Source organism: Oryctolagus cuniculus, chromosome 5 (assembly GCF_964237555.1).
Source record: "Oryctolagus cuniculus chromosome 5, mOryCun1.1, whole genome shotgun sequence".
Taxonomy (NCBI): domain Eukaryota; kingdom Metazoa; phylum Chordata; class Mammalia; order Lagomorpha; family Leporidae; genus Oryctolagus; species Oryctolagus cuniculus.
The window spans coordinates 39,389,776-39,403,856 of NC_091436.1; the positions used below are offsets into that span (position 1 = coordinate 39,389,776).

The window sequence follows — 14,081 nt, forward strand, 5'->3', positions numbered from 1 at the left end:
AGGAACTCGCTTGTGCTTTCTCTCTCTCCACTCCCCCACCCCCGTCTCTCTAACCATCACTTTAAAAAAATTAAACAACTAATTCCTAGGAGATGCAGTAAGTGAGGGAGGGAGCTAGAATTCTTACATGAATTTTTATTTCGTGCTATTAAGAGTAATCTTTTGATGCATTAAATATTTTTGCAAAGAAAAGGAAAAATGGTTTAGTGTACTCTTGCAGAAAAATGATCATGGGATATAAAATGGAAAATGAAAACTAGAAAAGAATTTGTGTAGAATAACTTCATTTTGGTAGAATACAGTAAAATACATGGTATCAGTGGTAAGAATTCTGGAGAATTAGCAACAAGCTGTTATCTCCCATCTGGGATGACAGAGAACTTTCGTTTTCTACCTTGTACATTTCTGCTTTATTTTATTTTTCTTCCCAAAATAGTATAAAACTTGTTGCAGAGGAAAAACAATAAGAAAAAATATATTAATAAATAATCTATCTGTGTTAAAGTTAAATTTCTGTTGAATAAATAATTATTGTTCTATATTTTAATAACAACACTTATTTGTACTGAATATATGCTGACCATACTTGTTTGGGGGGTGTTCATGGTAAATTTGTCCCATCTTAAAAAAGTAAATTTTTGAAGTAGTCATTTTTCCATTATAAAATAATACATGTTAATGAAAACTTAAAAATACCTATAAGAAGAAAGTAAAAAGAAAAAAGTAAAATACAAACATGCTTTCTATATATAATTATTCTCAGCATTCTGTTAAATTTCGCAGTACACTTTTTAAAAATGTACTATCAACAGCACGGTGCACCAGCCGCAGTGCACCGGCCGCAGCGGCCATTTGGGGGTGAACAAACGGAAAAAAGGAAAATCTTTCTCTCTGTCTCTCTTTTCACTGTCCACTCTGCCTGTCAAAAAAAAAAAAAATTGTACTATCAATTATTTAAACATTACAGTTCTTTAGGAAATTATCAAACAGTCTTTTTTGGGGACACAGATGCAAATATCCAAAAACTGCCTGAGGCCAGAGGAACCAGATTTCAATATGACCTGCATAGGAAACTTGGACAGATAGAATTACTCAGTTAAAATAAAGAGCTTTAGAATGGTTTCCTCAAATGAATAAACTTGTTTGGTGCCATTATTTATTCAATTTTGGACAGCAAAGAGTATGTGAGAACAAGAGATACAACAAGGCTAACATTTCACCTTAACTTTTTCATGTACTTCCCTGTTGAAGATTGAATTAGCTTATTTTCTAACAAGACAAATGATAAGGAGATAGTCACAGTAAAGAGCTACTTATGGGATCTGTGTGTGCGTGTGTGTGTGAGTGTGTGTGTGTTGGGTTGGAAGAGAAATTTAAAACTCAACTGTTATTTAATTCTTGCCTTTGGGTCAGTCAACGAAGATAGGATGATGTCAGCAGCTTCCTGGAGAACGCTGTGTTTTCACATAGCAGAGATTAGTGAAGATCCCCAGGATGTCTGGCACAGTTTATATCATCCCTTCCTCTCACGAAACATGAACATTTGTACAAAGATATCAATAAACCCTTCCCCTATTAGATCTTTAATTTTGAGCCCAGGGAGATAAGCGCCATAACTCTTCAAAGTTGTTGCTTTGGGAATCTTGGTTTGTTTAATCTTAGCGATAAAATGTGAGAGTACTCTCAGAGCCTTGAGCATGGATTTGGGGTCAGGTTTCTTGTCTGTTTCGATAATGAGGTCACCAGGAGACCAGTTTTAGCAAGGACACTGGAATGTGTGAGTCCAGCTGAAACATTTTCATTCCTAATCTCTTTCCTTTGCATTGCAGAAAAGAGTTTACAAATTCCATTCATTTTCGATTAATATCCTCGTGAAAATTTTTTGAAGGAGGCAGGGTAGTACTCCATTCCGGATTTATAGAGAAGGAAACAGATCTGCTGAAGTCTCTTGAACTCCATAGCCAAGACTGGAATGCTGGTGTCCTGACTACAGATTTGCATGACTTCCCTAAACCATGCCTTCTTTCATGTCATAAAGCTTGCGAATTCTATATCAATATATGCAAATGTAACTTTTGTGAGATGAAAATCACTGTTTCCAAGCAGCTGCAAATTAATCTATAAAATCTCTAAACCCCCCTGAAGAGGCCTCTCTTTTTTCCTATAATAATGTGGAGGCTCTGAACTATTGGTGGAGGAAGAAGTGAAATATTATGGGAAGCAGTGATATCAATATGACAAAACACATGGTAAATGCATCTGTATTGGCTAAAGAAATTTGATCTGAAATAAAAAAGGATAAGAATTCTCCATTGAATATTTAAAACTTATGGAGTTAAATATAGCTGAAGAAGTGTGAGTCCTTTAAAAACACAGTAGCTCATTTGGTGTCTTGCATACCCATTGAGTATTCACTGGCTTACTGGTTAATAAATTACTTTTGCAAAATAGTACAGGAGATAGTTGTTTTATTTTCTTTAAAAAATATAGAGGTAACTGATTTCTGAATTGTATGAACACACCAATCATTTGCTGTCTTTTAAAAGGAAAGAAAAGTAAAGTTTGTGGAAAATGGTATCATTTACAAAGGGACTTTAGTGGTATATCACATATATTTGTCACTTTAAAGTTTGATGGATCTCTCCTTTGGAACCACTCTGGTCTTAAAGAGCTATATCAAAGACATGAGACAAAAGGTTGACCCTTCACATGTTCAGAGCTCTCTGAGATTTGTGATCCTGGCCTATAAATTACTAGCTCTTTATACGTGTTCAGCCAGGGGAATTAGAAGAGTGTCTCCATCCACACTTGTCATTTATGAGATTTTCATTCATGCATAGGTATCAGTTATGTGTCCCAAATGACTATGGATACAAAGAATTTTATTATAAAGATACAAGGAACTCAATTCCAAGTTAGGCAGTGTTTGGTATTAAAGAAATGCTGTAGCTCAATATATTCATACTTTTTTACTCCTGGAAACTCAGAACTGAATTTTTCATTAACTTTTAATGTATCTTAAATACAGATTTGTAGTCCAATGGCAGATGTACATGCATTAGTTATATTGGGACTTTCTACTTATTGTACAAGTATTTTCTAAAAGGCTAACTACAAAGATTATAACTGTAAGAGTGATTAAGAGGTAGAATATGTTAGAAGTTCTCACCCATATTTGAGAATTATTAAGAGATTGAACATGAGAATTGTTAAGCGATAGAACATTTAAAAAATTCTTACAAAAATTTCTTTGCAGAGTATGTATTCAAAGTTTTGTTGCTAGGTATATTTCAGGACTGTTCATTTCTCTAGTCCCAGATAATGACGTTCTTCCTTGTTATGTGTAGTTCTTTTAGTGTCCACAGAGGTCACCTACTTTGTATGTGGATTACTATTCGTTCCGGTTGTGGAAGAATGGTTATGGGATTATGCCATTTCAGTAACTATTCTTCATGTTGCCATCACATCAGCTGGTAAGCAAAAGAAAATAATGGAAACAAAGAAAACTATGTTAAGTCTGGTGTTATACCTAAATCCCTTCCTAAGAGTGGAACTTTCTAGCATGCATTTCTCTTATGATGCCTTCTTCTAAAAGCTGATGATGAAACTCCTTCACCCACATCCCTCACACTTCCTCCCCTGCCAGACTCTTCTCCCAATCCACTAAGACGAGTTTTGATAACTCCATCTTAAATTCAAATCTCAACTGAAATGTAGGTGTTTCCCATTCTCTTTTCACATTCAACTTGTCATCAACTTGTACAGGGTTTGCCCCTGTAAGGGAGATTTTTTTCTTCAAAATCCTTCCCTGAGGCAGGAATTGAACAAATTGTGGGGACTGGTACTTGTGGAAAACTGTACTTGGAGGCAAGCAAGCTTTCCAACAGTATTTAAACAACATGAGCATTGGTTTTTAGACTAAGGCATTTTTAGTTCTACCTATGATATTTTGAGTCAGAAGAAAATGGACTCAAATTCCAGTCTTACCTCTTATTAGGAGTATAGTCTTGGATCAATCACATCCTTCATGACGGTTTGCTTCTCTACAATGTAGGGAGATCTAGTGACATTTCAATGTGATAGTGAGAAATCACTAGCCACCAGGGAAATGTAAAACAAAACCATGATGAGATATCACCTCACCTCTGTCAGAATGGCTAAAATCCAAGAGGCAGAGAGTAATAAATTCTGGCAAGGATGTGGAAAAGGGTGAAAACTTACACATTTTTTGTTGGTGGAATGTAGATTAGTACAGCCACTATGGAAAACACCATGGAGATTTCTTTTTTTAAAATAATTGTTTTATTTACATAAGTTGACTAAATTTCATGTATTTCATTTGTACAGATTTAGGAGCATAGTGATACTTCCCATTCTACCAATCCTCCCACGTTGCCAGCCTCCCTCCATCTTTCTTTCTTAATCATTTAATTTTTACGATCACATACTTTTAGTTTATTTTATAATCATAAGCTTAATCCTCCACTAAATAAAGAATTCAATAAATAGTAAGAAGGAAAAACATTTTTCCTCAACTATAGAGACGAGGGCTATAAACAAATATCAAATATGAAAATGTCAATTTCACTCATATACATTACATTTTTTACACTCTATTAGTTATCACAGATTAGGGGAAATATATGATATTTGCCTTTTGGGGACTGGCTTATTTAACTAAGTATAGTGGTTTCCAGTTGCATCCATTTTGTTGCAAGAGAGGATTTCATTCTTTTTACAGCTGAGTAGTATTCCATAATGTGTGTGTATGTGTGTGTGTGTGTATTTATCCAGTCATTGATTGATGAATATCTGGGTTGATTTAATATCATTGCTATTATGAATTGAACTGTGATAAACATGGGGGTACAGATAACTCTTTCATATGCTGATTTCATTTCATTTGGGTGAATTCTCAGGAGTGAAATTGCTAGGTCATATGTTACATCTATTTTCAGATTTCTGAGGAATATGCACAATGACTATACTAGTGTACATTCCCACCAACAGTGGATTAGGTTCCCCTTTTCCCCCACATACTCATCACCATCAGTTGTCTTTCAATTTCTGTATGAGAGCCAATCTAACTGGGGTGAGGTAGAACCTCACCGTGATTTTTATTTGCATTTCCCTAATGGGTAAGTGATTCTGAGCATTTTTTCATGTGTCTGTTGGTCATTTGAATTTTTTCTTTTGAAAAATACCTTTTCAAATTCTTTGTCCATTTCTTAACTGGATTGATTGTTTTGTTGTTGTGTTCTTGAGCTCTTTTTAGATTCAGGATATTAGTCCTTTATCAGTTGCATATATTGCAAATATTTTCTGCTCTTCTGTCAGTTACCTCTTCACTTTGCTGAGTGATTCTTTTGCAGTACAGAAGCTTCTCAGCTTTGTGTAATCCCATTTGTCAATTTTGGCTTTGATTGCCTGTGCTTCTGGGGTATTTTCTAAGAAGTCTTTGCTATGTCAATGTATTGCAGAGTTTCCCCCAATGTTTTCATCTACTCATTTCATGGTATAGGGTCATAGATTTAGATCATTTATCTATTTTTAATTGATTTTTTATATAAGGCATAAGATAGGAATCTGGTTTTATACTTTGGCATGTGTAGATCCAATTTTCCCAGCACTATATGTTGAAGAGACTGTCCTTCCTCCAGGGATTGATTTTAGCTCGGTTGTCAAAAATTAGTTGGTTGTAAATGCATGGATTGGTTTTTCGGAGTTTCTATTCTGTTCCATTGGCCTAAATGTCTATTTTTGTTCTAGTACCAGGCTGTTTTGATTACAATTGTCCTGCAGTATGTCTTGAAATCTGGTATTGTGATTCCTCTGAATTCGGTTTTGCTGTTTAAGATTGCTTTAGCTGGGGACAGCGCTGTGAGGAAAAAGGTTAAGCCTTCACCTACAGTGCCAGTATCCCATACGGGCACTGGTTCTAGTCCCAGCTGCTCCACTTCCTATCCAGCTCCTTGGTGATACACCTGGGAAAGCAGGAGAAGATGGCCCAAGTGCTTGGGTCCCTGCACCCATATGGGAGACCCAGATGAATTCCTGCATCCTGGCTGCAGCCTAGTCCCATTCCAGCCATTGCTGCCATTTGGGGAGTGAGCCAACCAGTGGATAGAAGATCTCTCTCTCTCTCTCTCTCTCTGTGTGTGTGTGTGTGTGTGTGTGTGTCTGCCTCTGTCTCTCAGTAAAATAAAGAAGAAGATTGCTTTAGTTATTTGGGGTCTCTTGTGTTTCCTATGAATTTTAACATCTTTTTTTTTCTAGGCCTGAGAAGAATGTAATTGGTATTTTGACTGGGTTACATTGAGTCTGTAGATTGCCATTGGCAGTATGTACTTTTTGATGGTATTAATTCTTTCAATCCATGAATATGGAACATTTTTCTATTTTTTTGTGTCTTCTTCTATTTCTTTCTTTAATATTTTGTAATTTTCATAGTAGAGGCTTTTACCTCCTTGCTTAAGTTTATTCCAAGATACTTAACTTTTTAGTATCAACTATGAATGTTACTGATCTTACAAGTTCTTTATCAGCAATGGTATTGTCTGCAAATACAAAGGCTATTGATTTTTTATAAGATTTAATTATTTGTTTGAGAGGTAGAGTTATAAACAGTGAGAGGGAAAGACAGAGAGAAAGGTCTTCCATCCACTTGTTCACTCCCCAGCTGGCCGCAATGGCCAGAGCTGCACCGATCCGGAGCCAGGAGCCAGGAGCCAGGGGCCAGGAGCCTCCTCCGGGTTTCCCATGCGGGTGCAGGGGCCCAAGCACTAGGACCATCTTCCCAGGCCATAGCAGAGAGCTGGATAGGAAGTGGAACAGCCGGGACTAGAACCAGCACCCATATGGGATGCCAGTGTCGCAGGTGTAGGATTTACCTACGGCACCACAGTGCCGGCCCCAAGGCTATTGATTTTTGTGTGTTGATTTTATATCCTGCAATTTTCCCAAACTCTCTTATCAGTTCAGACTCTTAGTGGAGTCTTTTGGTTCCACTATATATAGAATCATGTCATCTGCAAACAGGGGTAATTTGACATCTTCCTTTCCTGTTTGTATCCCTTTGATCATTTTTCTTGCCTAATAGCTCTGGCTAAAACTTCCAGAACTATGTTGAATAGCAGTGGAGAGTGGGCATCCTTGTCTGGTTCTGATCTTAGAGCAAATGCTTCCAAATTTTCCTCATTCAACATGATGCTGGCTGTAGGTTTGTTGTATATTACCTGATTGTACTGAGGGATGTTCCTTCTTTACCTAATTTGCTTAAGGGTTAATCATGAAAGGATGTTGCATTTTATCAAATGTTTTATCCGTATCTATTGAGATAATCATAAGGTTTTTTTCCTTCAGTTTGTTAATATGATATATCACATTTATCGATTTGTGTATTTTAAACCTTCCCTGCATACCATGGACAAATCCCACCAGGTGTAGTTGAATGATCTTTCTAATGTGGTGTTGGATTCTATTAGCCAGTATTTTGTAGAGAATGTTTGCATCATAAGTGATATTGATCTATAGTTCTCTTTCTTCGTTTTATCTCTTCTAGTTTTGGAATTAAGGAGATGCTGACCTTGTAGGAGTTTGGGAAGATTCCTTCCCTTTCAATTGTTTTGAATACTTAAAAAACTAAAAATAGACTTGCCATATGACCCAGCAATCCCACTTTTGGGAGTACACCCAAAAGACAGGAACACATTGTATCAAAGAGATACCTGTGCCACAATGTTTATAGCAGTTCTATTCACAATAGCCAAAATATGGAATCAAGCAAGGTATCCATCATCAGATGAGTTGATAAAGAAAATAAGATATATGAATTGGCAAAGAAAATAAGGTATGAGTGTGTGTATGTATCTATACACACATATTTATATACACACATATCTACATATATATACATATACATACATACAATGGAATATTCATCCAGACATAGAAAGAAAGAAATACTACATGTTCTCTCTTATATGTAGGAGCTAAAATTTAAAAAGGAAAAAAAAAATCAAAAACAAGAATAAAATGGTGTGTGTATTGATATTTCTGCAAATACAGTTTTGTCAAACTTTGGTTTATACCTTTTTCAAAGCAATGGTTAAGAGTGTTATACTACTATAGTTTTAATAATCTGTAGGGACCAGCACTATGGCGTAGGAGGTAAAGCCTCTTCTTGCAGTGCCAGCATCTCATACGGGCGCTGGTTTGAATTCCAGCCACTCTACTTCTGATCCAGCTCTCTGCTATGGCCTGGGAAAGCAATAGAGGATGTCCCAAGTCCCTGGGTCCCTGCACCCGTGTGGGAGCCCTGGAAGAAGCTCCTGTTTCCTGGCTTCAGATCAACCCAGTTCCTGCGTTCTAGCCATCTGGAGAGTGAACCAAAGGATGGAAGACTTACCTCTCTCTCTGCCTCTGTCTCTTTGTAACTCTACCTTTCAAATAAATAAATAAATCTTGTTTTTTAAAAAAAGCTATACTACTATAGCTTTAATAATCTGTAATTACTTTAAAATTTACTATATATGGTTGAAATGTCCATCTTTACATTCTATTATTGTTTATAGCCCTTACCTATATTCCCACTAAACCAGGGTTCTTATTGCTCTTTACTTGTTAAACTTTTTTATTTGGTGGAGAATTAAGCCCTTGATTGTGATGTAAATTAAAATATGATATCAGAAGTAAAGAAAGGAAGGAGAGAGGGTGAGAGGCAGAAGAGGAGGAGAGAGGGAGAGAGGGAAGGAATGCTATTATATTCTTAGAATTGTATCTATGAACTATATTGAATCATTTTTTAAAGAATTATTTTATTTATTTGAAAGTCAGAGTTACACAGAGAAAGAAGGAGAGGCAGAGAAAGAGAGAGAGAAAGAGAGAGAGAGAGGTCTTCCATTCTGCTGGTTCACTCAGAGCTGAGCTGATTCAAAGCCAGGAGTCAGGAGCTTCTTCCAGGTCTTCCATGCAGGTACAGTGGCCCAAGGACTTGGGCCATCTTCTACTGCTTTTCCAGGCCATATAGCAGAGAGCTGGATCAGAAGAGGAGCAGCTGGGACTCAAACCAGTGTCCATATGGGATGCTGGCACTGCAGGCTGGGGCTTTAACTCGCTGCACCACAGTGCTGGCCCCTATATTGAATCTTAAAACCTAAAAATTTTTAAAAAACTAAAAAAAGAGGTGAAAAATTATCTAATTTATAATAATTGCTCAGTAAATGATAGTTTGATTCATTAATTCATCAATTCAGAATTACTCTTCCCTCTAACTTTTGCTTCCATACTATCTTCCATTATTTTTTAATTATGTTAGTCAAAGTATGGATGATACGCAATCTCAAGTTATGATTGAAACATTTTTTTTAACAGGCAGAGTGGACAGTGAGAGAGACAGAGAGAAAGGTCTTCCTTTGCCGTTGGTTCACCCTCCAATGGCTGCTGTGGCCGGTGTACCACGGCCGGCGCACCGCGCTGATCCGAAGGCAGGAGCCAGGTACTTCTCCTGGTCTCCCATGGGGTGCAGGGCCCAAGCACTTGGGCCATCCTCCACTGCACTCCCGGGCCACAGCAGAGAGCTGGCCTGAAAGAGGGGCAACTGGGACAGAATCCGGCGCCCCGACTGGGACGAGAACCCCGTGTGCCGGCGCTGCAAGGCGGAGGATTAGCCTAGTGAGCCGCGGTGCTGGCCTTGAAACTTTATTATTTGTTGATTTGAAGTGCTCATGTATTGATAGGATAATCCATCTCCAGTTTAAGAATGTAGAATTTCCAAATGTATTGCTGCTTCTCAGTGTCTGAGAATGCCAGTATATTGACCTCCTAGCATCAATTTCTCAGTACAAACCCTCCTTTAGTAACTCGGAAAATCATGGGACCCCACATTCCCACCCCACATCCATGTCATCTCAAATTCAATATTATACTTCAAAGCTTAATGTTTTATTGCTAAGACAGTCACAGAATATTTGTATGAGGCTTGGAGAACATAGGATGGCCCTCAAGATTGGGATGAACTATAGGTTCTGGACTCAGAAAAAAATGAGTTAATTATCTAATACAAGACACATAGAAAATATTTAACAAATGGATAGAAATGTGTTTAGAGTTAAGTGGTTCATAATTGGTTCATAATGTGGGCACTGAAGATTCAGTGTGGTCTTGTAACCATCCCTGTTGCAAATCAACTTTGTAAGGCAATCTCATAACCTTTCTAGAGAAGAATTTGAAATATTTGACCTACAAATTGATCTTTCAGATCCATAACTTAAGTACAACTCTGGGGCCAGTTGATTTTATGAGCATGGGTACATTTTTATTTGGTACATGGATACGATTTCACCAAGCAGAAGTATTTTTTCGTGAGTAAAAAGATAATGTGTGCTTTGAAAATGAGTAACACCTCTCTTTTCTATTACAGTTATGTTGGAATTCCCCTTGACGTCACATTGGTGGGCTGCTTTAGGTATATGGGCATTGTTCCGGTTCGGATTCTCTAATGCACAAAAAAGTGTTAAGTAGAATAATTTTGGGAAGTAGATTTTTTTAGTGTAGTCATAAATTTTCTTATTTTTCAAGATAATGATGATGATGTCTGAGATCATTAAAGCCATTGAGCCAGGGCATTTGGAACAGTGGTTGTCTCCCCTGGGGATGCCTGCCTTCCATTTAGGAGTGCCTTATTCTAATTCTGGCTATTTCATATTTCACCCAGGTTCATGCTTACAAGCATCTTGGGAGGCAGCAACTGATGAAGAAGGTACTTAGTTCCTTGCCACGCATATAGGAGACCCAGATGGAGTTCCTGGCTCCTGGCTCGAGCCTGGCCCTGCACTGGCTCTTGTAGGCATTTGAGAGTGAACCAGCAAATGGGAGATTGATTCTCTGTCTCTCTCAAATAAAATGACAATAAATTGTAAGAAACAACAACAACAAAAAATCCTCATGCCATTTTACTGAAGATGGACTGTACTGATTATTTCTCCTGGCCCAATACACTCTCAGAGTAGCACAAGAGAATCTGCCATCTTAACATGCATTTGAGACAAATAATAGATTGATAAATACACATATAAGATACATAGGTCTCTGCTCCATTTGATAAATTTTTAATTTATTAAGTAATGAGATTCACTTTATATCTAAAACAGTAATGGAAGGGATAGAAGTGAGTAAAAACCAAAAAAGCTCTATGTACTGGCAAAGTTTTTGCTAAACCCTCAATTTCCTTAGCTTCCCTCCAACTCTGGTCTATATGAATTTTGTCTTCCCTTCTTTCTCCATCGTTTTGGCCCCAGGGAAGGAAGTAAGGGCTGAGCTATCATTAGTAGGCAAACAAGGGAGGTTCAGTTTTATTTTAAAAAGTGCTTAGGTACATATTTTCAACTTTTTTGGGATCCATATACAGACTCTCAATCACGTATACACAGATGCACCAAATGTCCCACTGTACAAGTGAGTCAATGGGGTCAACTTAGAAATTGCATGAGAAAATAGGTATGCACAGGACCTAGTACCAAACAACAGAGTACTGCTGTTTCCTTCCCTGACATCCTATCATGGGACTATGCTTCATTTATTAGCACATTCTAACATCTATTCCAAGATGCAGCTCACTCTAACTTCTTATTGGACACTAAGTATCAAAATTAATCCTCTTCCAATATTCATGGATACTTAAAGTTTGAATTTTTATTAGGACAAAGAGGTTGAACCCTGATAGATGAGGGTATTTCAAACAGTTTGTGGAAATGGAATTAAAAAATAATTTTATTTTGGTGCAAAAAATTGAAATACATGCATCATTTTTTCCTAATATGTGTTTTCCATGAAATGTTTTAAAGAATTATTTACTTATCTGAGATGAAGAGAGAGGCAGAGAAACTGATGCCATCCTCTGGTTCATTCTTCAAATGCCTGCAACAACTGGAGTGGGGCTGTGCCAACCACAGAGCTGGGAACACAATCCAGGTCTCCGATGAAGGTGGCAGGAATCCAATTACCTGAGCCATCACCGTTGGCTCCCAGGGTCTGTATTAGCAGGAAGCTATAATCAGAGCAGGAGTTGGGGAATCTTATCCAGGAACTTCAGAGGGAGACGTAGGTAAATCAATCAGTATGTTGACTACTAGGCCAAACTACTCTTCCGTAAATGTTTTGAAGACCCCTTATTGCCATCACTGGATGGAACTGCCTTCTATGGGATGATTCCATCCAAGATATCTTTAGATAATATCATGTCATGATGAAGGAAGAAAACAATAAAAATGGCTGTGTTTTGAAATTAGTAAAGTACAAAAAAAAAAAAAAGTCCTGTGTAAGGAATGAAGAATAAGGAACATGCCAAATGAAATTACACCCTGGTCTCGTTTCTACTATTAATAGAAAGATCATAGCTTACAGCAGAATTTCTCAAATTTGAATGTACATAACATATGCAAATCACCTGAGGATCTTGCTGAAATGTAGTCAGTCTGGATAGGGCCTGCCAGTTGATGAACCACACATCAAGCTACAGTGACATAGAGAGGTTCTAAGTCCTTTAAAATCTTTTATGCAACCCCTAACTTCATACAAAGTCAATAAATTTTATGACTTTACAATATTTTCAAGTTCTAACAGTTGTGAAGTTCATCTGAGTGTTTTATTTTAATCTTCCCTGTTGTCTTCTAATAGCTTCATTTTTCTAGAATTAAACTTTTAACTCCTTTTTAGCTTCAAATAATCCAATCTAAATATGCTTTCCATAGAATTCTATTTATAAAATAGGAGAGTCAAGATACAAAAAACAAATGAAAAGAAATGAGATTTTGAAAACATCACTTTTATTTATGTTCTTCCTGAATCATATTATATAATAATTAGAAATTTAGGAAGGAAAAGCAATAGCCCAATATTAAAATTTATTTGTGCTAGTAAATGGCTAGATAATTCTAAACAGAATTCTATATTTGTCAAGTGTGGAAATTATTTACTTTTAGATTGGGTGCATTTGGCTTTCAAATGTAAAGATCATAAGTGTTCTTGATTTGGTAATAATGTTATCCAATATCTTGAATCTGTTCTGACAACAGTAAACAAACCCAAACATATTCTGGTGTGTAGTGGCTTATACAATATCAATAATACTTATTATTTATTGATCATTTGACATGAGCCAGAGATATTGCATTAGTCTCGCTAACCTTTATTCCAATCCTGTGAGATAAGTATTATATTCCAATTTTGAGAACGTGGAAACTGAGCTTATACAATTGGGTAATTCAGTAGAGTTCCCACAGGCACCAGGATGGTCTCTGTAAACAGGCTTTCTTCCAACACATCTTGTCAGCCATGAGACACCTCTACATGGAGATCCTGTGGCTGCATCTGCAGGCACAAAGATCTCACAATAAGATCTGTTCTGACAGTACTAAGTAACCCCATATATATTCTGGTGTTACCCCTCAGTTTTAAGGGCCTTCACAATAGCAGTAATACTTACCATTTGTTGCTTACTTTATATGGGTGAGAATACCCAAGGTGAAGAGCAAAGCTTATAGGAATTTCTGGAGGCAACCACTGTTTCAGCGGTGGAAAGAGTAAAAAGACAAGACAGACTGATCAGTGATGATCACAAGCTCTGATAGGATTTCCATATTGCTTCCTGGTTCTGTGATTGTTGTTTGCAAATCAAATAGAAGCAAGCATTTTACATGACTTAGGAAAGAACAGACAAATTGTCAAAATATTTGCTTTTAAATTCAACTGGAAAATAGCAAAATGCTGCTCATTCTTTTGAAAATACACAATGACTTAATTTTCATTTTTTAAAACGTTTGAGAGTTAAAATGTTAATATAGCATGCTGTACCCAGCATATACCTGTCACATAGTAAATATTTGTTTTGTAAGTATAGGGAGAATTATGTGAGATGAAATTAAGAAGCAGAGAATTTCCTGGCCCGTAATGGGAGTATATGGGTGCCAAACAGCAAACACACTCTGGCGGACTACCAAGGGAGGCTGTTTATTCTTCACCCTGGGAGAGTTCAAAGAGAAAATATGTAATCACCTGTTATGGATCATTTTATATAAATATTA

General features: G+C 37.0%; 1 protein-coding gene and 1 long non-coding RNA gene across 3 annotated transcripts in view; one reads left to right on the top strand and one right to left on the bottom strand.

The window, feature by feature from the left end:
- Positions 1 to 14,081, top strand: part of TMEM244 (transmembrane protein 244) — a 43,156-nt gene that overhangs the window by 26,080 nt on the left and 2,995 nt on the right. Inside the window, exons 4-6 of one of the 2 annotated variants that reach the window (XM_070073611.1) lie at positions 3,348 to 3,473; positions 10,421 to 10,465; positions 10,715 to 10,759. In XM_070073611.1, the coding sequence (XP_069929712.1) occupies positions 3,348 to 3,473; positions 10,421 to 10,465; positions 10,715 to 10,759 (216 nt within the window). The remainder of the gene's footprint in view (positions 1 to 3,347; positions 3,474 to 10,420; positions 10,466 to 10,714; positions 10,760 to 14,081) is intronic. The other variant, XM_051854335.2, reaches the window with a different exon arrangement.
- Positions 8,448 to 14,081, bottom strand: part of LOC103349885 (uncharacterized) — a 150,337-nt gene continuing 144,703 nt past the window's right edge. The window contains exon 4 of the long non-coding RNA XR_011388531.1: positions 8,448 to 13,368. This is a non-coding gene — a long non-coding RNA (uncharacterized lncRNA). The remainder of the gene's footprint in view (positions 13,369 to 14,081) is intronic.